At 39.8% G+C, this 24,779-nt stretch overlaps 1 protein-coding gene across 3 annotated transcripts in view; it reads left to right on the forward strand.

Moving 5' to 3' along the window:
• CWC27 (CWC27 spliceosome associated cyclophilin) overlaps nt 1-23,202 on the forward strand; it is a 249,514-nt gene extending 226,312 nt beyond the window's left edge. For 2 of the 3 annotated variants that reach the window (XM_082383187.1, XM_082383188.1), the window contains one exon: nt 9,887-14,493. In XM_082383187.1, the coding sequence (XP_082239313.1) occupies nt 9,887-10,049 (163 nt within the window). In that variant the 3' untranslated portion in view covers nt 10,050-14,493. Of the gene's footprint in view, nt 1-9,886; nt 14,494-22,382 lie in introns of those variants that run through there. The other variant, XM_082383190.1, reaches the window with a different exon arrangement.
• Nucleotides 23,203-24,779: the final 1,577 nt, after the last annotated feature.

Consider the following 24,779-nt stretch of genomic DNA (forward strand, 5'->3'; position numbering starts at 1 on the left):
GAAACATTTACTACAAATAAGAAAATCCAAATATTTTTCACATAGATATTATTTGCAGTAATGTTTGCAAAGGTAGAAATTTGAACAAGAGTAAGAATTCTAATATAGGGTGGATTTTAAATTATCTGTAGGACCAAATATTAGGCAATGAATACAATGATATAAAAGTATAGTTATTAAAAAGATGTTTGTGGTGTAGTTCGGTATGAAAAGCAAATTGTAAAATATATGCATTATGACCCATTCAAATATATAGTAAGTTCCCCGACATACCAACAAGTTCTGAGAGCACATTCGTAAATCCAATTTGTTTGTAAGTCCAACAAAGTTAGCCTAGGTACCCAACTAACACAATCGGCTATATAGTACTGTATTGTAATAGGTTTATAATACTTTTTGCACAAATAATACATAAAAAACAAACACAAAAAATAAAACATTTTTAATCTCACAGTACAGTACCTTGAAAAGTACAGTAGTACAGTACAACAGCTGGCATACAGGGGCTGGCATCAAGTGAAGAGCCAAGAAGAGTTACTGACTGGAGGAGGGAGAGGAGGTAGGAGATGGTAGAGCTTGAAGGATCGTCAGCAATAGGAGAAGGAGGGCAAGCTGCAATTTCACTCACACCTGACATTAATGGCACAGGTTCTGGTTCCTTGCTGGATTCAATTCTATCTACCCTCTTGAAAAAATGATCCAGTGATGTCTGGGTAGTAATTGTGTTTTTCCTCATCATAGATGACATGGTAGCACTGCATTGCATTTTGAACAGCTGCTGCAACCTTCGTGTACTGTTCTATGTTCGGGTCCTGTGCCTCAAAAAACTAACAGTGCCTCCTCAAATAAAGAAAATCCCCTTGCCGTTTCCTGTGTCATGAATCTCTTCGGTTCTTCAGTTACTTCTTCTTCCTCTTATCTCTCTTAGTCCTCTCTCTGGGCCTCCAATTCCATCAGGTCTTCATTAGTAAGCTCCTCATTATAAGAACGAGCGACGTCTACCATCTTTTCGCCTCGCTCCACTTTCTCAATTATTTTCACTTTTGTTTCCATCGTTATTGCTTGGCGCTTCTTAACAGTACCAGCTACATCACAGCTGCTTTTATGCTTGCTTCCGGACATCCTGGGCTTGAAATAAAGATACTGTACTACTGTACTCTATACAGTACTGTACAGTAAAGTACACAAAAGCACAACCACTTGTAGAGGATGCACACACGTGATAATGTATGCCAGACACGTGAACTAACTTACGTGACTGGACAGGCGAATGCACGTTCGCATCTTGGAAAGTTTGCAACTTGAAGGTTCATATGTAGGGGACTTACTATAAGTATATATACATCTTTAGACATGCATAGAACAAAGTGTAGGAAGCGATGTGCCTGTATGTTTACAGTAGTTATTGATAAGCTATGGAGTTACAGGTAATTTTTTTGTTTGTTTTTTCTTTTTGCCTCTAAGGATTGCTTTACTTTGCACAAAGAAAAAACATACAAAGACAGTGAATGTATGTTAATCATGCTATGAAAGTTGTAAAAATAAGATTTCTATAATTCTTTCAATCTATAAGTAGCTTCTGCCCTTCCAATGGCTTATGGCGTCGTGTAGACAGGACATATTATAAATATACATATAAACCTACAGTTAAGTGAGATCAAATAAGTTTTTTATGATAATGTACATGAAAACACTTTGAAAAAGGGTATGAAGTTTAATAGAATAGTATAAAAATGATAAATATATACAAGCTCACTTTATATTAACACCCATACACACAAAATACAAAATAAGTTAAAATGGTAAGTGTTTGGACCACAATTGTAGGCATGATGTTTGAACCTCGTTCTAACTATGTAAATATGGTGCTTATTACCATACCCTCTTCACAGATGAGGAAACAGAGACCTGAAGAGCAATGTGACTTTCCTACAGAAACACTGAATGACTGAATTTTAACTCAAACCCAGGTCTTCTGACTTCAATCCACAAAAGCTTCCATAAAAGGCGTTAGAGAAATTCAAAGGCAAAAGTAGGTCCTGAGGCCCAAGGCAGTCAGATTTTTAGGAGGAAATGGCAGTTAAATTGGGCTTTGGAAGCTCAGGGGACATAAACCAGTGGGAAGGAGGTGGTAGGGCATTCCAGAGAAGTGACATGGACAGAAGTATGCGGTGGCCCATCTCTGATACAGAGCAGGGTGTGGTTTTTTCAAAGGATCAAATGTGGGTTAAACTTAAAAATTATTTTGTCTCACTGAAATTTCTTTTAAAAAAAGCCTGTTTTTGCTTTTCAAATACAAGTCTCCTTTCAAGCCCTCTCCCACCAAAAGAAAACAAAAAAGAAAACTTATAAACTAGATCATTTAAGTTTCTATCCATAGTCCCTTAAGAACGATAACTTAAGTAATAATCAGGGGTTATTTAGTTGGGTTTCTTAAGAATTCTAACTGAACAGAGAAATGAGAAGCTGTCAACACTAAAGACAAATTATGTAGGTGACAAAGTTTCACAAAGAAAGGCAGGGCCTTTCAACCCAAGTAGAGGAAGGCTGTCTGAGGACAATATATGCATTTTTTTCCCTACCTTACACCTCTAAGGCTGAGTACAGAAGACAAATACCAATCATTAGACAGTTTAACTGGCTCATTTGAGAAAGATCTGTTGGAGTTTTATAGCATAAACTTAAGGGTGGTGGAAATATGTTGTTTTAGGTCTTAGACTATTAGCCTTTTCTCTAGTATTGTAGAGTTTGAAAGAAGAGTTACTTATCTGGAAAACTGAAAGGCTTATAAGAATCCAGTTGACACTTGAACAACGTGAGGGTTTAAGGCACCCACCCTCTGTGCAGTTGAAAATCCGCTTATAATTTATAGTTGGCCCTCTGTGTACCTGGCTCCTCCATAGAAGCAGTTCCACATCTGCAAAATCAACCAACCACAGATCATATAGTGTTAGAGTGTTTACTGCTGAAAAACTCCGCATGTAAGTGGACCTGCGCATTGCAAACCCATGTTGTTCAAGGGTCAACTGAAATTACTAAATAATTTGGAATTATCTATTGATACTCAAGGAGAAAGGTGAACAAAACCAGGTTTTTAGAAGTTACTGGCTACCCAGAAACATGTGTTCATTCAGCATTTATTGAGGGCATTCTTCTTGTCAAGGCTTGGTGACTGGTGCTGTTACAAAGGCCAATGAAACAGAGCCATCTGCAGTCTAGTGAGGGAGGCTAAACTAAGACATGTACAGAAGAGGACCTTAACCCTCCTGGAAAAAGAGCAGGACAGGCCAGGAGAGGATTCAGGGACTGGTTCCCAGAGGGGATGACACCTCAACTGAAGCAGGGAGAGAAGTATATCACCATACAGAGGCAGCAAGGAGGCAGGAAAGAGCACGTTCTATACAGGAAACTGCAAGTAATTCAGGATGTCTAGAGCATAAGATGTGAAGATGACATAGGAGCTTAGAGAGAGGAACAAAAGCCAAGTCATAGAGGCTACGTAAGAAATTTGGGTTTCATTGTTTAGACAACAGGGAACCACTGAAGGATTCAAAACAGGACAGTTTTCATGGCTAAATCTGAATTTTTGAAAAATATATATGTAACAGAAAATACCTGGATATCATCATCAGTCATAAAGGCAGTCCTTAGTAATTTGACGCCTGCGAAGAGACTGCCAGACACCCACCCTTACAGTGCCGGGCCCTTTGGCTCTGCTCCTCTTGGACCTCCAGCTGAATGGTGTGTCCCTACTTAGCACCCTCATCTTAGGAGGTATAGGGAGAAATTGGGACTAATTCCAGGGAGCAATGATTAAAGGCAATAAAGGGATAAAAATTTACAGTGAAAATTAATTGCCTTTTTTTTAAAGCAAGTGTTCACCTAGTAGAGAGGTGTCTTTTCCCAAAGAGGCTCCCGCATGGCTCAAGACATTTTTGGAACTTCTTTTCTAATTGCATTATAGGCCAGCCTGGGAGCCACACAGATTATCATTCTTGTCTCTTTATAGTTGCCTTTTCAAAATGCTGTATTCCAAAATAAGCACTGCCCGATCTGATTTTTTTTTTATCCTGTTCACTGGACTTAGCACTGAATTAACTTTTGATTTATTCCTGAAGTTAAATACATCTTCACAAGATGAAAGTTTGTTACCTCTGAAGACATTCAGTCAAGTACCTGGTCAACTACTTACCAGCTACAAGTTTCTTGACCATGAATCTCTCAGGTTGCCTGTGAAATGGAGGTGAATAACATATTTCCCACCTACCCCATGTAGTTATTGTGAAGACAATACCAGACATGTGACAGCTTTTCATAGACTGCTATGTCGGAGGATGCTCTTCTTATTGTGCCCTCCCATTTTGCAGGCATTTCCAAAATGTACATTTGTTCTGCTGCCTGTGTGTTAATCTCCCCTAACAGATTTTTCACTTTAGGAGAGCAGGGCCTGGGTCCTATTTGGTTTTATTTCCCTGTTGTCTGACACTGGGTCTCACACATAAAAAGGCTCCAATATTTGTTGAATGAATAATTCAGTTAGCTCCTTGCCTTTTCCTCAGACTATATTTAAGAAATGGATAATACACTTGAGATTATTCAGTTAAAACAGGCTCAGAAGCCACTTAAGCTTCTTTAAGTATGTGAGTAGTTTGTCATTAGGAACCAGCTGTTCTTCATCTCTGAAGGGGCCAAAACAAATGGCTAATGAACTCAATCTGAAAGCCTAAAGACTCTTAAACTTTAATGCTGTGGTCCTAACTTTGGCTGTATTTTTAGATCACCAGGAAAAAACTTTAGATTACTGATGCTAGAGCCCCATCCTGGGACAATTAAGTCAGTACCTCTAGAGGTGGAGGCCTGGTGTTGATAGTTTTAAAAGCTACCCAAGTGATTGTAATGTGCAGCCTGCGTTTGTTGCTGGGCTCTGGGATTAGACTTTGAGAAATATTGCTTTAAAAGAAATCCTATCTAGTTCTACATTAGGTACCATAGGAAATGGGAAAGAACATAAGGCATGCTCCCACCAGAGTCTACAGGGAATAAAAACTAGCCATCACTGATATGAGAGCAGTGGAAAAGCAGCAATCAGTGTGTGCTGAGCTATGAGAGGTCATGAAAAGGTGGACCTGTGAAGAGCTCAAGACGTTCTGCAGAACCTGTTAGACATTTTAAAAGTTTATCATAGAAATAAAAGACAGTCCCTGCCCACAAAAGAAGGTTAACTGTTAGGTTAGCAAACCAGCTAGTTCCAGCCAGAGGTCCTGGCCAATACAGAGGATTTAAAGGCTTTGATTCCCAGCACCAATCATCATTCTGAGCACTGAGAGCTCAACTGTGAACAAGACTCAAACTGTCTCAAATAACTGATGTTCACAATTAAGTGAACAGGCAATTACAAAATGGTGAGAGTTGATGAAAGAAACAAAATTAAGTTGGTGAGATGGGAAGATCCAGTCGTTTGAGGGTTTTAAGGGTCAGGCTCAGCTATTTCAGTGGAATACAATAGCCAATAGTTTCTGGTCAAAGGGATGCTAAAAGGAGATGTATTAAGAAAGATTATTTTAGAACCTTTGGAGGTTGGAAGAAGGAGAAATAGTACAGACATAAAACAGTTAAGACACCTACAACAATCTAAGGGTAGGGTGGTAAGTTCCTATATTAGGGAGACTTGAAAATGGGAAAGAGTGGTTTATAGAATTTCTGATGAAAAAGATAGCTGTTTATATTACATAAGCATAAATAATTTAAATGCATTTCAGTCTGAAATGAGTTATTAATATTGGAATTCTATATTGCACTACTTACTGTATGTCTGAGAATTAGTACCTCTCTTGCTTTCCCAGTTAATACTAACTGCTGTCATATCTTAATCTATTTTACAATTGAATGAGAGTTTTTAAAAATGGATGTCAAATTAGTCAAGGTCCAGGTCCTTTTCGAAGACTCTTGTTTACTTTTGTTTATAATTCCACACAGCCTCATACAAAAAAGAAAAAGAATAAACTTACTTGTTTGGGGGCTGTACCCCTCAGGTCTGCAAGCCTTGTAGTTGCCCAACCGTGAGACCAAAGAAAGAGCCTGGAAACAGTGAAAGAGACATCCAAGGTGTATTGGATAGGGAATCTTACAAGTCAGAAGCAAAATGTCCTGGAGCGACACCCCACCTATAGCAGACGGCAGGCAGGATGCAGCAGCAATCTTCGCTACTGCAGGGGAGAAGGAGGTTACCATTTATAGGGGGAATTGATGTCAGGTTGGCTCATCAGTTACCAGGGAAACCAGCAGAGGAGCATGTCCCTCTCAGCCCCTCAGGTTAACAATTGTCAGTGGGGCAGATGTTTCCCTTTGATAACCTAGCTTGGTGGAGTGGTTCTGGTCTAAGCATTAGAACGATAACCACCTGGGACAGGGGGCAAACACGTAGGCAGTTACCGTTAAGGCTCTGTGATTAAGAGGGAAGATCAGTCATGTGAGTAGGTGAAGTAGGGACTGGTTGAGCAGGGGATGTACAGAGAGCAAGAGAACCGCCATCTTGAGCGGCCTGGTCATACACAGCCTCTATGAAAATGGTAAGCCTCCATATTTCTATAACCACTAAAGTCAATGTTCTTACTTGAGAATCTGATCTTATGAAAAATTGTTATTAATCAGAACTAAACTTCTGTCTTTGCCTTCAAATGAACAAATTCTAAAATTTTCATATGTAAATGATCAGTGTGTAATTCCAAAAGCTTCACTGCTCTTGTTGGGCCAATTCTATGACCAGTCACAGAGTGGATAGTATTGAGTTATTGGTACATACAAGGTTGTAAACTACCAGACCTTATGTACTTGAATTAAGTCTGTATAATAAGTCTGCATGTGTATTCTCACAGGAGACTGTAAAATGTGGGCATGCTTTCAATTCATGCAGTCTGTGATTTATGGAGGCACACAGGTCAGGAGTTTATTATGCTGAAAATCATAATAACTGTTTTGTTTTGCTTTTTAAAATGAAGTGACCGAAGCATGTTGAAAGATAAATGGGTGAAGCATTTTGATTATGTTTTTATTTCAATTAAAGATTAAATATTATGCTGAGTAACCAGCCATGCTAAGCATTATGATATTAAAGCTGAAGTAATTTGTAAGCTGATAGCCCCTTCTTTCCTCTGGGTTTAGGTTTGTTATTAATCAAAATGTTGGACTTGTTTAGTGCAGTGGTGTATGAAACAAACAGTTGAAAAAGACAGCTACTTTACAGCTTTCTGTTTTTTCAGATTTGTAGGAAAATCTGTTTCTTTTTGTGGACTTTGTGCTGTTGTTCACATGTCTAGATTTCATTTCTTATACCAAAGCCAACTAAATCTAGTAGTTGTAAGATCCTCTCATGGCATAGAAAGGAGGAAGTTGCCTTTTTATGGTTTTATTTGACAAATTCTGGTAAAGTCATTTTTGAAACATGGACAGTCCCTACTAGAAATGATTATAACAAAAGACCCGTCTGTCTTTTGGGGCAGAGAAAGGGATAATTTTTAAAATAGAAGAATGTGTATATGGAAAAGTATTAATAAGTTAACTAATACAGTGGTATTTGTATTTTTATATCAGTATAGGAGTATTGAATAAAATTGTTTTAAAGGGAATATGATTCCAGCTATTTTCTGGTTTGGGGTTAGGCATCAGCACAAATCATTTGGAAAGCTGCTGCGCACTTACCGAAATACAGTGTAGGAGTCTGGGCTCCCCATGACGTGTGATAAGGACCTTTAACAGGACAGTCCTGCCACACTTCTAAACTTAGTCCTCATCAGTGGTAATATACTTACAAATTCTGAAGAGCTCACTCTAGGGAATGCTGCATAGATTGTAAGGAGTATCAAAGAAAAAGACCACCTCTCAGTACCTGAAAAAAAAAAAAGCTCAATTTATTACTTAAATAAGAAAGAGCTTGCTTTCAGACACAGTCTCTCTGAGCAAAGCAGGTTGCAAACCTTATGTAGAGTTTTGGGGTTGGAGATTGTTTAGGGGTTAATATCAGCCTCAGAAGCACCACTATTCAGGAGAGACTGCTGGTGATTGGCTGGCTTTCAGAAGCATGTCAATGGCGTGGGTCTGCCACTGATTGGCCAACTTTCAAAAGCATGAGGCTGTCACTGATCATGTGGCTTTCAGAGGTGTATTTACTGAAGTGAGTTATTACTGATCATTTTGGCCTAGGCAAGTCACCATTAATTGATTAAATCCTGTTTGATTGATTCAGTCTGGTTATAGTGGTCACTTGCTACCATGGCTGGAGAATAATTATCCTTTTGCTAGGAGTTGAGGATTGTTTTATTCTCAGACGCTAATACTCAAACAGTGTAGAAAATTGAAAGCACAGGAAAATCAGACTCTGAGTACTCCATCTAAATAAGCAATAATCCTATGTTGCACTTTCTAAATGAGGTTGTTTCCAAGGTTAAATCCATGGAAGTATAAAAAGTCAGCAGTTCTCATGTGTGATATTGCATGTTATGAAATCTGATGCAAATAATATATTATTAATAATAAAGTATAGAAAGGCAAATGTGCTTTACCTCAGTAAATAAAAGTAGACTCTAGTTCATCCACATAATAATATCACTCATACTCATTGCATTCTAATGAGGTTTCTGGGAAGGAAGAGGTGGTAAGATAAAACTTGTCAACCTGGTGAACAGTCAACCCTACTGAACTCTGTGCAATTGTAGTATCATTAATGTTGTAACATTTCATTTCCCTCACAAAATCTTTTTAGGATTCTTCAAAATCTAAGTATATCCATGGGAATTTTTAACAAAAGTAAACTTCCCTCCGCATTTGTGGTACTGCAGGAAGAAAGGGTAGGGGAATCTCTGCTAGTACCTACTGCCCAATCTCTGCTCATATAGGGAAACAGAAATCACTGTAATATGTGGGTTTCATCTGCAAGTTACAACTGACATGTGGGGAGTGTTAACCTTTCAGGCGGTTTACCCCCATCTGCTGTGATAAAGTGTTGGGTGCGCCTGTTTTTAAAACTGCTTAAATATTTAGTGGGGAAAGCCTTAGTAGTTTTATTTGTATGTAAAAACTGAACGTTTCCTCTTTCCAAATTCATTCACCTGCCCTAGAATCTGGTTTTGGGACCTCCCTATTTATTCCCGGCACCTCCTAATGGGGGGCAGAGCTAATCACTTACATATTTCTCTGCTGCTAAGCATAGCCAGCTTACAACCACTTAGGATTCAAGCACATGTTGAGACCTTAAGACCAGTAAGCATTTGATAAAGTAGGAAAGCAGGGTGGTTAGATTTGCTGTAATCAACAGTAGGAGGAGGAAATTAGTCCATGGAGCCGTGCCAAAAGCTCAGTTTCTTTTTGTACAAAAAATTTTTTAAACTCAGCAATTCCCCAGAAAAGGGATTCATAACAGCATTTGAACAGGAATTTTCTGAACACATTCCCTACTTGACCCGTTTAACTACTGAAAACAAAACAAAACAAAACCAGATAGGGCTGGTTTAATGTCGGGAGTTTTGCTCTGCAACCTGGCTGAGTGTGCTCTTTAAAGGAAGCTGGAAGAATGTTCTCTGAGTTTAGTTGAAGGAAGACTTCTGGGTAGGACACTTTTAACCTCCCATCAGGAAAGAAACCTCGAGTGAAGTCTGAAGCAAAGAGACTCACTACTAGAAATACAAACCAACAAAACAAACTCCAGACATGTTTTTCAAATTTAAGTGTTTTCTGAGAAGTTGGCTTCCATGTGGTATAAGCACCAGTAAACAATAAACCCATCTTGGTGTTTTGTACCCTTTTGGTTCATCATGCCAAAACAAGTGTAGTGTAGAATTTCTACTTTCAGTTCTCATGCAAAAATCAGTGAACCATCTCTCTCCCATTTTAGGATGTCGCATGTACTTCAGTTTGAGGATAAAAGCAGAAAAGTGAAAGATGCAAGCATGCAAGATTCAGACACGTTTGAAATCTATGATCCTCGGAATCCAGTGAATAAAAGAAGAAGGGAAGAAAGCAAAAAGCTGATGAGAGAGAAAAAAGAAAGAAGATAAAATGAGAGTAATGATAAACCAGAACTAGCTGGAAATGTGCCTGCGATAAATGGCCTTGAAACAGCCATTGTTCCCAACAGCATCACTTAAGGGTGTGAAAAGAAGCATTTTTGAACTTGTTGTCTGGTTTTGAAAAACAATTATCATCTTGTTATGTAAATTGTGGAATGATGTAAGCAAATGCTTTTGGTTACTGGTACATGTTTTTTTTCCCCTAGTTGAGCTTTTATATTGCTAAACCTGAAATAAAGTCACTTTCCTTCTAGTTTACATGTTAACCATTTGCAGAATGTACAAATCTGTTTGTATCTTTTTACCCTAAAATATGTGAAGGCTTCCTTTTCAAGATTTTTTATAAGACATCTTTACAGAAAGAATATTTAAGGGAAACCTCTTTGGCATTCTGTTACCGCAGCACTAACTTTGAAATATGATTTTTAAATTATGTAATATAAAGATTGATGGGTTTGTTTTGCATATAAATATCTAAAAATAGCCCAATCAGTAAGACTCAATAGCCTTAAATCTTAAGGAACCCCTAAGTGAATGTTCACGCCTGCGTCTAGGCCAATGCCTGGGTTTAACTGATGCAGTCAAGACAATAACGCTAAGTAATGTCAGCCAAGCTTATTGCACACCCTGGCCTGACCCCAGGCTACCTGCTCCCTCCTCTGCCCTTCTCAGCACAGCAACGGCAGGAGCACATGCAGAGGTCCCATCCTGGCAATAGAACTCATTAAGAATTTAGCCTTTTATGACAATCAGTCATGCTGGTTATTTACTATATATTATCTATCTGTACTATTTAGTCAGTGTTTTCTAGAATCTGAATGCCAAGATTATACCACAGGTTAACTTCCAGTTACCTAGTAAAACCTCACCAGACTAATGAATCTGAAACTTTGATCATAGAGGGCTTGTTAAACAGACTGCTGGCTTCACTGCTGGTGATCCAATCTTTGGAGACTGGCAATATCTAGTGAAGTTAAAAATGTTCATATCCAGTGATCCAAAATTTCTAATCCTAGGTCTGTTGCCTAAAGAAATTCTCACACATTGCTCAAGGGGACCTGTACTAAATATACGTTGAAGCATCAACCAAAGAGTGGATAAATAAGTTATTATACATCCATGCTATGGAATACTTTGTAAGCGGTGAAGATTAATAAACCAGAGTTGTATGTATTAGTTTATCTTAGAAATAATGTGAGGAATAGGCAACCTCCTATATAAAAATTTAAAACACACAGCTCACCATTGTATATTGTTTATGGATGTATACATGTCGCAAAAGTATAAAAACATAAAAACTAGTGGTTACCTCTGAGGAGGCAGAAGGAATACACAGGGGACTTCACTTGTGTTTGTAATTGTTTTATTTCTTAAGATAGATGTTGGGTAGTCAAGCCTCATTATATTATTCTCTTTACATTTTGGTATGCCTGAAATATTTCATAATTTGTTCTTTATGATCATATCTAGAACCTGAGGTGAGAAGATAGAAGGACACCCCCTTTTTTTTTTTGCTTCAGAAGTAGGAGAAAGTTCCAAAGAGGAAGAGAGGGATATGATAAAGGTGTTCTGGGGAACAGATGCTAAGCCACCAAAAAATAAGCCAGTGTTTGGAAATGTGCCCTATCTTTCCCTCACCGCTGCCATATCAATTGTATTACAGATGTTCACAAAGCAAAATGTTGTTTTCTAAACTCACAAAGTCTCTGTTGGTGTTACGAAAAGTATTACCACTAGATCTATTTGTATTGAAGTACCCCATAGGTTTCTCTACCATTCCTCCAAGACTGTGTCCACCTAAAACAGTGTGGTTTTATCCCTAAAACAGAGGGAACCGCAGGCCTCTAGGGCACAACCAGAAGACTAGTATTTACAGGTTTAAAAAGATAACTGAATGACAAAATGAAAACAGGTTGGCTGAATGCTCCTCATCCTGCTTTAAACTGCAAGGAGCAGAAAGATGTGAAATTCTACAGAGATTAGCATCTTACCAGAATTCCACCATGATAATAAAAGTCATTTTGAATTTAACTGAATAATAGCAATAACAATTTTTTAAAAGCTTAACGTGGTTAAATTATCTGTCATACATAGTATTAAATGTGCTTATAGTAAAATCTTTGGAAATGTCACAGGAACGTTTTTGGGCCATGTGAATTGCAAAAAAGAAATAAAATGAGTTCAAAGACCAAAAAAAGAGAAAACATGTAAGAAAATTAGCCTGTATAGTTCATTCTAATTTTATATTTATTTGGATTTATTTTTCTCTATGTACTTGCCCTAGGGATGTTATCCTGAAACAGTGAAGTCCGGTAGCCTTCTCCTTTGTTATCTGTGGTGATGCTGGGCATTGTGGAGAACAGAGAGAAAAGCAACTCCTGGCAATTTTTTTTTCTCATTTTCTGACAAGGCATTTTTTCACTTTGGTTGAAGCTGTCAGCGAGGTGAAAGTTAAAATTAACTCTAGACCTCTCCTTTCTCAATAGGTAATTGAAGAAATGCAGAGCGCTCTAGAATTTTTAATGGTATAATATCAAAACACACATTATCACATGCCCTCAGCTCTCTGTATGCTCTGTGGCCACGCAGTCAGTAATGCATCTGCTGCATCTAAAAATGGGGACACCATAGAAAAAGGTCATTAAAAAGTGTGAGGAGATGAGTGGTTTGCTGCTGTTGTTTTTAGAACAAGTTCAATAAGCTATGGTGTCCTTATCAAACTGTCACTACCAAGTCTCTTGATAGGATCTGACGTGTGAGGTACATAAACCTGTGCTGTTGTATCACTGTGGCCTGAATGGAAAAGGTTAGATAAATGCAGAATATTGCCCCAACATGCTGTTTAATCTTGGCGATAACAAGAAAGAAAATGGATGTGTGAAGTGAGTTACCATTGAGGGTTGTATCAGTATAAGCAATTTGTATGTACGGGGTGTAGAGAAGTTAAGAGGGGTTACATTCTTTAACACCGTCATTCACAAAAAAAAAAAAAAAAAAAGCAGGTCTGGTTTCTCTATGGCTTTGACTCCTTTCCAGTGACTCTATACAGTTTATCATGGGGTACCACTTCTGCTTACTGGAAACCAGGAGGTTTTCCTTTCGCACATATATTTTATCTCCTTCCTTTTAGCTTTTAATGAAGAGAGGTGAAACAGGAGCCATATTTTAGAGAAATCCTTTCTAATAAGGATTCGATGAAATCTGAATTCCTAGAGAAATAAAACACCAGATCTTACTAAGATGGGTATTAGAAGTCCCCTGCTTGTAGAAAGAATACTCATCTATTCCCCCAAATCTTCCTTGACAAAGCTATATATACTCGAACATCTTTGTCACAGATGCTAAGGGTCGTGCTAATCCCTGTGCAGAGTTTTCAGTGGTGCACAGCTAAATTGGCTCCCTAAAAAAACAGAAAGCAAGAAAAGCCCTGATTTGCATCATTTGCTGACTTCTGTGGTGTAAATACTCTCACCATGGCTGATTTCAAGCCACCAAAGGTAGCTCCAGGATACAACTGGTTATTTGTCCCATTCTGTTTCATTGCTAGCTAAAAGCTTATGTAGTAACTCTTGCACTGGCACTAAAGAACTCACAAAGGTTTTTAACCTTTTTCCAAGATGATAACCTTCAAGAGTATTTCTCTTTTATGTGATTACTTCAGACAATTTGGTGAAGTTCTAAATTGTAGCAACATCTGCACCCTATGCTTTTTATGACTCGTCTGTACCTTTAGATTCTCTGTTGAGGGAGTTTTCCAAAGTCACTTGGCTCACATTTTTCCCTCTGCTCATCTTTTTGCCTCAGTTTAGTCCAAATCTCACAGAAAAAAAAAAGAGGGGGGAGAAAGGAAGGAAATGTAATTATCGTTATTTGAATTATTCTCTGTAAGTGATAATGTACAAATCCATCATTTATATTTTTTTGGAAGATATTTTGGGTTAGGGATGGAGAATCCTACCTGGAGGGAAGACTGGCTTCTAAGTGAAATGCAGACAGGAATCTGGTCTCTCTCTTCCACATCTGCTGGGGATTATTCCTTTAAGTTTAGATCATGATATTAATTCATGTTACTTGATCAGCAACAACATCTTCGGGAGGCTTTCTGCACAGCAGCAGTCAAAAGGAAGGTGTTCTTTCTCTTTTAGAAAATTGTTATTTTCTCATTCCATGATGCCAGAAATGATAATCATTGCTGCAGTTCAGAACTTTTTAATAATCAGGATAATTTTGAGAGCAGAAAACTCTTAAGTGACTTTCCCATTTATTTTCTGACTAATCTAGTTGGAGCTTTATTATTCAATTGTTTTAATAACAATATATTTGAAATGAAGGGCATCATGTATAGAAAATAAATGACTAGAGTAGTATATATTCTATGGCTAGTTCTCAATGGTTATGAATAAATTTTAAATTTGTGAATTACCTCTTTTTTGTATGATGTGAGTAAATTGTTCTTTAATTTGCAGTTTTTGAGGAAATATTTTATTTAGGGTAAGAGGAATGTGACCACTTTATCTCTGTTCTAAACTTTTACTTTATTATTGGTGTAAATGAATAGACTAAGAATGGGTACTATCTCCCAAGCAACTAAAGAATTCAACAAGTGATTTTTGAATTAATTTAGAAAAGTTATACATGTTATTTTGTGAGGCTTAGGTCCATTTCAGAGTGAAGTTTCCTAATGTCCATCGTGTGGATTTCATGTCCCATCAAACCTGACATGTCCAAAACTGAACTCACCTACACGTCCTAGCCCTTCCTCCACCAGACCTGCTTCACCTGCACTTTTCCCCATCTTCCCTATTGGCAATGCCACTTTTCTAGTTACTCAGGCCAAATAGTTTGGATTCCAGTCTTCATCTCACACCCTATATCCAGTCTGTTATGATAATCTGTTGGCTCTACCTTTGAAATATATACAGAATTTCACCATTATTTACCACTTCCCACTGCTACCACCCTGGTCAAAAGGACCATCAACTTTCATGTGGACTACTATTTATAAAAGCACCATAACCAGTCTCCCTGCTTTCACGCTTATTTCCCTAAATTTATTAACAACATAGCAGCCAAGTGAAACCTCTTAAAACATAAATCACATTGTTATACTTCTCTGCTCAAAACCCTTCAATGGCTCCCCATTTCGTTCACAGTAATAGCCCACATCTTCACAACGGCCTATGAGGCTCTAGATAATCACCACACCCGCCCCTCAATCTCTGACCTCCTCCCTTACTACACTCCCCATCACTCACTGTACTAGCCACACCAACTGTCCAGTGCTTCATCAGATGAGCTAGGTGTGGTCCATCTCAGGTGCTCTGCACTGGCCAGTTCCTCTACCTGGAATACTCGTCCACCAGATGTCCAAATGGCCAACTCCCGCACCTCCTTCAAGTCTGCTCAAATGGCCCTTTCTCCATAAGGCCTACAGTAACCACTCTACTTTAAAATTGCAGCCCATCCCCACCCCACAATCTCAGTCCCTCTCAATCTCCCTCTCTAGTTATATTCAATGGCACTATGAACTCCTAAGCACTCTGCCTTATTAACTTATTTAACTCTTGCAAACAACCCTATGAAGTAGGTACAGACCCTTGTTACCACTTTACAGATGAGGAAACCGAGCCTTACAGATGTTAATTACTTATTGTTTATCATTCACCTCCCACCATAGAATGCCCTCCACGAGGACAAGGATTTTTGTCAGTTTTGTTTACCGTTGATCCAGTGCCTAGAACCATGCCTAGCAAAGAGTAGACACTTAATAAATATTTGTTGAATGAATAAATAAACCAGTATATCCCCCCTGTGAAAAAACAGGATCCAACATAGTGTTATTCCATATTTTATCACTTAATATTACCATCATTTCATAAAGTTAGGACATTTTTACACTAAAAATGAAGGAAGGATATAACTTCAGTTCAGAAACAGCTCTAACATTTGAATAAATTTAGCCTTAGGAAAACCTTACTACATTGTCTTTTTCTCATTTTAACATAAGACACTTTGTCACAGATGGGCACAGATCCAAAGACCATTTTGGGAAAACCTCTGGTCGGTAGGAAAACACATTTACACCTATATGGCTTCCTTGAGTACGTGCTCTTTATAGAAAGCAATATTCTATTCCTGAGACTAGAAAGAACTGAGGGCCAACATGCAATGTGTAGAATGCAAGGCTATAAGGCTTCAGACATGCAACTGCTTTAACAGAAAAACTATATAACCTCTTAATATCAGTTTTCTCCTCTCTCACATGGGAACAATATCTGCTGCCTTACCTACCTAGCTGTCACAGACTAAAGAAGGAATAAACAAGAAAACCAAGCTTTTACAAAGCTTATAATGATAGGAGCTAACATTTAACAGATACTTACTTTATGCCAGACACTCTTCTAAGCACTTTATCTGTATTAATCCTTTTAATCCTCATAAACAACTCTAAGAGGTAGGCTCTATTATTATCTCCATTTTACAAATGAGGAGGAGACTTGAGGCTTAGCAAAGTTAAGTAATTTGTCCAGGTCACACAGGAAGCAAAGCAGCTAGAATTTAAAACAAGACTGAATCCAGAGTTTCAGCTGATCACTAGACTACCACGCCTCTTGCTACACAAACCAGATTGTTTTACAATACACCTCTAATATACCTATAGAGTTTATAATCCAGTAGGTAGAGAAGGAGGCTAACACCCCAAAATAAAAACACAGCACGGTGATTTCAGTTGAAAAGAATTATATATGTAAAAACTGAGTGAGTGCTAGAAGGAACCAACATTGTGGTTTAGTGGGATTAATCTAGAACTGCTTTGTGGCGAAGGGAATTCTGACCATAATTTGGAAGGAAGGGAGAACATGGCATCGAGGAGACAGGTCCTGTTCCAGGTGAAGAGAACATTATACCGACAAGCCATTAAGACAAATGTAGGAGACAGTGATGTGTCTGCATAATGCCAAAACATCTGGTCAACTGAGTTTAAAAAAAAAAAACCTCCATCAACATAGTAGATTTCTTCAGTCAATCCAGATGTTTGGCGTCTTGTAGACAAAACATCCAGATGATTAACTGAAGATCTGACAGAGTTGACTGAATTAACTATATGTTGTAGCATTGTATAGACAGTGTCAGGATGTTTGCTTGGCTGGAATGGAGTCCAGCTATAAAGGAGATAATGGTCCAGGCAATGAGGGGGGACCTGGAGCTTGGATTTGATGCAGTTGGAAGCTGCTGGAGGAGGCGTGTGATGGAAATGATGCTTAAGGAAGAGGATTCTAACAACTATGTGGGAAAAAAATATGGTGAGAGGAAAAGTTGTAGACAGGAAAGAGGATGTGAGTAGAGCGCAGGTGTGTGTGAGGTAATTAGAGCCGGGACCAGAATCGGGCTTGGGAAAGCAACAGGAAGGAACGGATCTGAAAAACATTACAGAAAAAGAACAGGAAGTCATGATGGGCTAGACAAGGGAGTGCAACTGCACATCACCCCAAGGTTGGAAGCCTCCAGGCCTGGGAAAGCAGCTGCCGTCAGCCTCACCACAGTAGTAAACCAAGAAGGAATCCCCAGGAGACCCCTCCCCTCAACCTCCATCCAGAGTCCAGAGCCAGGCCCACAGGCAGGGGGAACTTGGGAGACCACAAACACAACTCTCATGAAAGGTTTCCTATTCATTTGAGCCACCTAAGTTGATTTCCCTTCAAGTCCAATTTCATGACGGGGTTGAGAATGCTAGATTCAGATTGTCAGGTAGACACAGCTTCAGTGAAAAGTCTAAAAAGACAATATTGTAATGACATTTGCTTTTATACAGCATAATGTAAACTAAGATGTATAGGGGTATGAATAAATAAGATGAGATGAGATTAAGAGAAATTATATAGTACCTATATTACCTAGTTAGCATAATAAAAGCCTGTTAACAGGCACAATTAATGGTCGAATTCAAGAATTTACATATTTTTTTAAATCCTTAATTTATGAAACCTTGGAATGTTCAACTCTTGGCTTGGATATTTTGCAGATTTTTTTTAAAATTCCAAATATCTTATTAGACAAGAATCGAGTTTATATTTATTTATAAATAGTCACAAATTCTAATTTACTAGGATTTGAACTATAATAGTGTGCTCCCACTTATTAAAAAAAATTCTAAATATCCATGCAAGTCATCGTTTTGCAAATTTGCATTTTCAAATATTTTCAGCCCCAGGCTTATCAGCCCACACAACCAGTTGTGTGCCCTTTACAGACACAATCCACAATCGGGGTTTCTTCAACTGCTTCCTTGTTCATTTCAGGAGGGAAGGAACCTTCAACAGAGGTTACTCTCTTTGTTCATGGTTTGGAACAAAACTGAGGATCAATCAATATCTCTCTCTCTCTCTCTCTCCCCTTCTCTCTCTCTCTTCCTTCCCTCTCTCTCTCTCTCTCCCCCCCTTCCCTTTCCCCCCACCAGAGAAACAACACAGAATGTGAGACCATGAATATATAACATGTTCCATATCACCCTGGGGGAGGTGGAGGGGTCAGGAAACTTGTTAAAATCAGTTTCCCAGGCCTCAGAAATGACAAGTCTGTTGATCTGGGGTGGGAGCCCAAGAATCTGTTGGTTTTTCTGTTTGATTTTTAACAACCTCCCCCAACTAATTCTGATGACTGTTTTCTGAAAATCAGACTTAGATCCTGCCCTAAAGCGGAAAGCTATAGAATGAAAAGCATCCGTTGGAAATGCAAATCTAAAATGGTAAAACAGATTTAAATTTTTTTTTTCTTACACATCCCTTAATCTTTCCTTTATGTAATAAGCTCCTACGTAAATTCACTGTGTTCTTTGATATGCAGAATTTTTCATAGAAACTGCATAAAGTCAAGCACACCTATGCAGTCAACCTAGAAGCCCAGAAGACAAATAGGACAGCTTGTCTGTTCTCAATTCACAGCACTGCCCACTACAGCCCTTCCCGGACACAAATGTTTACATGATGGGAAAATGTAATTAATGATCTTGGTAAGTCTTTCTAGTGCTCCAAGGCTAAGTGAGTCACTTATTTATCAGATAGAAAAAACAGTTGGGTTCACTGAAACAATGGGTGATTTATCCAGGTGTGTTTGAATATAACCTTCCCACAGCCATCTTTTTGTAAGAAATACTTCAAAGTTAGTAGATAGCAAACTAGTTATTCAAAAAGTTAATCAGTGAAATGTCCCACATCATAACATCAAGATTAGAGTGTTTGTTCTCTACATATAATCGCTTAGGTACCCCTTTTTTGGCAGTACTAACTCTACTACAAGAAAGATTAGTGGATTTTTTTTTTCCTGGTGCTATGGCTCCATTTGCCTTAAACTCAACTCACTCACCTAAATCTTTTCCCAAGGATACAGGAAAAAGAATAAATTGGGAGAATTTTATTAGAGGCCCTTCATTACCTAAGGTGTAACGATTAAAAGTCAAACTTACTTTTATTGTGGTTTGAATGCTGCTTTTGAAACAATCAAGGGCTTCACATGTAACCCAAGTGGTTTTGACTTGAGTAGTGATTCTTTCCCACTTTCCATTCTCCTGCCACTTTCAAATCTCATCTAGCAACCATGGGAAATGGTCTCATGCCCTAGTGGGAGGGAGTTAGGACAAGCTAGGATTGCAAAAGAAAACCCTTAGGAGTTTTCAGAACATAAAAAGTCCTTGCATTCTGATACAGGTTAAAACAAAGAGAAAGATTCATTTCCAATGATCCTCTTTTATCCTCCACATAAAAATACTAACCTTCAATGCCTCCATCTTAACCACAGTATTGATAAGGGTAAGAAATAAACAAATTCTCTTTAGAGTATTTCATTGAGTCTACTGCTTTAATATCATTTATGGTATACAATGGCTTCCAGTACCGTGCTTTTTTCCTCAGGGCCATTGCTAGCCCATTTGGTGCCTCTGTGTGAATTAGAAAAAGGCACCCATTCCTCAAGACACTTTACTTCCATATGTCAGAAAACTGTGATAACATACTGAGTTTCTCTGAACAAGACACTTTATCACATCTGCAGGAAAAATCACCATAACAAATGTCAAGCCTATATTGCTTATGATGTGAATTACGTCCCCCGAGACGTGGTGCCCTTGTGCAGAGCTCAACAGCACGGCTATGCGTGACAGCCCTTTCTCTCACCCCCTTCACTGTCAGCCCTCTCCATTCGCAAGCCCAGCCCAAAGGCTCTAGAGTCCTGCAGAAACTCTATAAAACTGCTTTCTCGAAGATCATCCATGATATTCCTCCAGCCGAACTCAAATCTAAAGCCCACTGGGGTCCCTGGAAAATATAAGATGGAATCCAGGTGATAAGGTCTAACCTCTTATTTTGTGCTTAGTCTAGTTTCCTTGCCTGCAGGGGGTTGTATGCAGAGGCCTTGCACCTAACACATCGGATTGGAGTTCCCAGCGCAGAACCAGCGCAACTGTGCTAACACCCCAGCTTGGTGAGCTGCGTGGAGAAGCACTGCACACACCACCTCAATTCAAGATGGCGGCAGCGGGCCATGACCCGAGAGGCTGCACCAGGCACTGCGATCTGGAGCCGGAGCCACAGCTGCTCCCGGGGGTGAGAACCCCGCCCCCTCCCCTCCCCGCTGACGAGATCCCCATAAAGCAGCCCCACCCACAGCCTGCGCTCTAGAGCCCAAGCGTCCACCTCTCCATCCTCTGATGAAAGAAGAAAGCTCTCCTTTGCTTCTGAACCGAACTTGGTCTCCTTCTACGGGCTCAGACAACACTGGGCGGGAGGACCCTTGCTGGGGCCTGACTAGACGGTGGGGGCGGGGGGGCCGGTAACACTGCCTTCTTGGAACTCTCTCCTCCCACCTCATAATCCTGACTCTCCCTTTCCTACCAGCAATTCTTGTCCTGCTTCTCTTTTCTGTGGACTCTGTTCTTAGGCTGTAGCTCTGAGGAATCTGGTCAATACTTCCTGAGATAAAATGGTCTTTGGAGCCAAGGCGTTTAACAGGTGGAAGCTAAAAGTGCTGCCTGTTCCACATGACTTAGCCTGTACCACCTCACTGTTTCCCACAGCAAATACTTGTTTTCCTGTAAAACTTGGGGCACAGGCTAGTAGATTTAGTGACAAGACAGTAATCTATGACTTGGGCCATCTGATGTTCCACGTCACCTGCAGCGGCCCACGGCTTGTTCAGGAAATAGGTCTGTCTGGAAGTTCAGACTCTCCAATAACTAAGCAGACTTCTGAGCACCACTGCCCAGGACCACAGCCCTCTGCCTCCGGCCCCCAACCGTCTGCAGCGCTTTGAAGAAAATGGTTCTTCACCAGGCTTCCAATTCAATGGCCACCCAGTAAGATGTAGAACAAAGACACTCTTCCTAGGCCTGTGAGCTGTGTGAGTAGCCAAAGTGTCTCTTCACAGGCTGCTGATAGTCCCAGGTTTAAGAATGAGGTCCTCATGACCTGCTGAGCTGAGAGAAGATCGTGTTCCTGGATGACATTCTGATGTGGTCCATAACCTGCCTTTGGCTCCTGGGTGAACCCTCTCTGTAGGTATAATGTGAAAATGTGTTCAGTGCCTGTCTTCAAAGAAAACCTCCTCTCTGCTGACAAGGGTTAGTAATATGCTAGGATGGTACACTTACCTCTCTCTGTCTCTCTTTCATTCCTTTAAATATCCAAGACACTCAGTGCCTCCTGAGGTTTATTAGTTAATAATGGGGCTTTTTTTTTTTTTTTTTTAATGACAATCCCATCAAGTACCACCTGAAGAGAGGAGCCATTTCAAAATCTGTGGTGGCCAAAGAATTCTTCTAGCACCTGCGTGCACCTGAATGCAGTTCCCCTTGCTTTCTTTCCCACATTATCCTTACTGTTTCTAAGTAAAATGTCTCCCACCAATAGGGGTAAAAAATTTGTTTTATTTTGTTTTTCTGCAAGTGCACTTTTTTCCAATAATCTTATGTGCTGGAAGTTAAGTAAACATTGACCTAAAAATGTTACGGCACCTTCAAGAACCAAGAAGTTTTTTCCCCCCTTCTCATCCAATATGATGGGGCCAAGTTTGACATTTCCATAACATTTAAAATATAAGGCTAAAAAAATAACCTTGGTGGTCACTGGTCTGACATGAGTCTGGTTAAACTTTAAGGAAACTGCTTCCAAGATAGGATTTAGATGCTTCAGAATTTGTTGGAATGTGGTCAACAGAAAAATAAAATTTCAAATCCTGGCTTACTTGCCTGAAGGACCTCCATGAGGTAGACCCTATACAGGAAACAATTCCATCGTCCAAAGTGAATATTCACTCATTTTTCTTTTCCAGCCAGGAGTATGGAAGAAGCGAGCAGGCAATGTAGTCATTTGGTAACATCCTTCCCACTGCCAAGATGGATTAATGCTGGGAGATCTTACAACTGGTGAGTAATCGGTAGTGCTTGCAGACCCTCCAAGATCCCCAAGGTGTGATTATTTTCATACATGGATTTCTGTCATCATCCTCCAAAGGGTGCTTTGTCAGTTTCTTTAATTTTCCCTCACTGGACTCTCAAGCCCATGTTACAAGTATGGCATGGTCTCCAAGTCACTGCCAATCTTCTTCTCAAACCAAGTTGGTGAGCACTTTAGAGACACTGCTAAAATGTGAGGGCTATATTAACAAAATTATACCAGCTTCCTCTTAAATGATTCTGGAAACGTATGAATAGTTATTTATTAAAATAAAATTTAGAACCTAATCATCCTCTGGTTCCACTGATTTGGTTTATTATACCCCTACCTAATACTCAGGTTGATTTTAAGGTGTCATGGACATACTAAAATCTCAGACTATGAAAAACCTAATTGAAACAACAACCCCAAATATGTGAGTTTTTAAAATAAATGCTCTTTGCATCTTTTAGCATTGACTATCGTTCATTCCCTAAACTTCTCTCACCACCACTACCCCAACTCTTCAACTTGTATTTAACTCCTTTCTGGGACTACTAGGGCCTCTGAAATGGGAAATATGACATCAAAAGAACTCACACCTGGGAAATCAAACAGCCAGAAGTTCAAGCTCTGTCTCTGCCACCAACTAGCTGGGAATCCTGATGATTCACCTAAACTCTCTGAGCTTTGGTTTCCTCATCTGTAATATGGACATATAGTTTACCTCAAAAGATTGGTGTTTCTTTGACCTGAGTCGAATGCCCTTCCCCTGGGCTTAGACACCTGCAAACCTTTGCCTCCTAGTCACTCAGGAAGTAGGTACTTCTGTCCTCTTCCCAGATCCCTTTAGCTCTGTGTCCCAAGTCTTAAGGTCATCCCCAACAGTAAGGCTAATTTTGGAAAACTGGGCCAAATGTATCTCCAGAACCTCATTATTTCTGACCACCAACCCCACCCCCAGAAACGCTGTGTTGCCTAAGCTGAGCGCTGCCCCTGATTCACAGGAGCCCAAGCCATAAACCAGTGGGCCCTACCTTATCTGGTGTCAGAATTACGCAAGAGCTCTGAAAACCGCAGATGTCTGCCCCACTCCCAGCCCCTGGAAGCCTCTATTTTTAAGTTTCCTGGGTAATTCTGATGATAACCCCAGTTTGAGAAGCTCTGATTTTAGCAGCCACCAAACATCCCTATCTGTTCCTCCCATGCCTTGGAACTGGATTATCTTTCCTAAGCTACATAAACCCACTGCTGTATCTCCCAAACCCAGTTAGTTGTTGACTCTGGTTACTAGGAGCTCCGAACAGGTCACAGGGACTCAAGCTGCTGATTATGGCTTAGGAACCCTCCTCCACATCCCCAGCCCCTTGGGCCCAAAAGGCAGAAAAGGCATCACAGAAATATAATCAAGAGAGCACCAGGGTTGTAGAATCAGTAGCGGCTAGTGTGGAACAACGGATCTAAGTCAAAAGATTTAAAGGCCTGAGATGCCAACAGTGATCAAAAGCAGATAAACACCCTTCACCCTGCCAAGGCAATCTAACATGATGCAGCACTGAGTAAACTGGTGAAGTTCATAAAGCAACCCTAGTGAGACCTTTGTTTTGTGTGTGTGTGTGTGTATGTGTGTGTGTGTGTGTGTGAGAGAGAGAGAGAGGGAGGGAGGGAGGGAGGGAAGGGAGAAAAAGAAAGAACGAAAAAAAGAACGGAGAGAGAGAAAAAAAGCAAAAGAGAAAGAAAGAGAGAAAGAAAGAAAATAGATGGTGACAAGTTGTAATATGATTAAAACAAATCAGCAGGGCAATTTGTGTTTGTGGGTATTTTCAAGGGGTACCAGTGCTTCTCACCTGGACCCCAACTCCAGCTCTCTCTCCACTCATCCCCAGGTTCCAGGTACTTGCCTACACCCTGCTCACTGGTGTGGTTCATAGTGTGATTCACTGTTTAACATTTGCCTGATAAACTAGGCAACAAGCATAGGATGGGGGCGCTGGGGCACTGAGCTGCAGGGGCTCCAGTGGGAGCGCCTTCAAGACTGACCACAAGGCAAGTTAGTACAAGAATCTGCTGTAAGAGGAAATGCTGGGGAGGCAAGATGGAGGCGTCCCTCGCTCCATGCGCTCCTGGGCACTCTCCCTGGCGTTCCCTTCTGAGCAGAGCCAGTAGCTTCCCACTTAAAATGCTTCGAGTCCTTTGCTTGACCCGCCTGAAAAGTGTGTCACCTCACCAGAATTCTTTTCAGAAGGTTTTACAAAGCCATTCATAAGAACAACATATTTCACTGCCAGGTGTC

The sequence above is a fragment of the Balaenoptera borealis genome, assembly GCF_965194805.1.
Source record: "Balaenoptera borealis genome assembly, chromosome: 2".
NCBI classification, from domain to species: domain Eukaryota; kingdom Metazoa; phylum Chordata; class Mammalia; order Artiodactyla; family Balaenopteridae; genus Balaenoptera; species Balaenoptera borealis.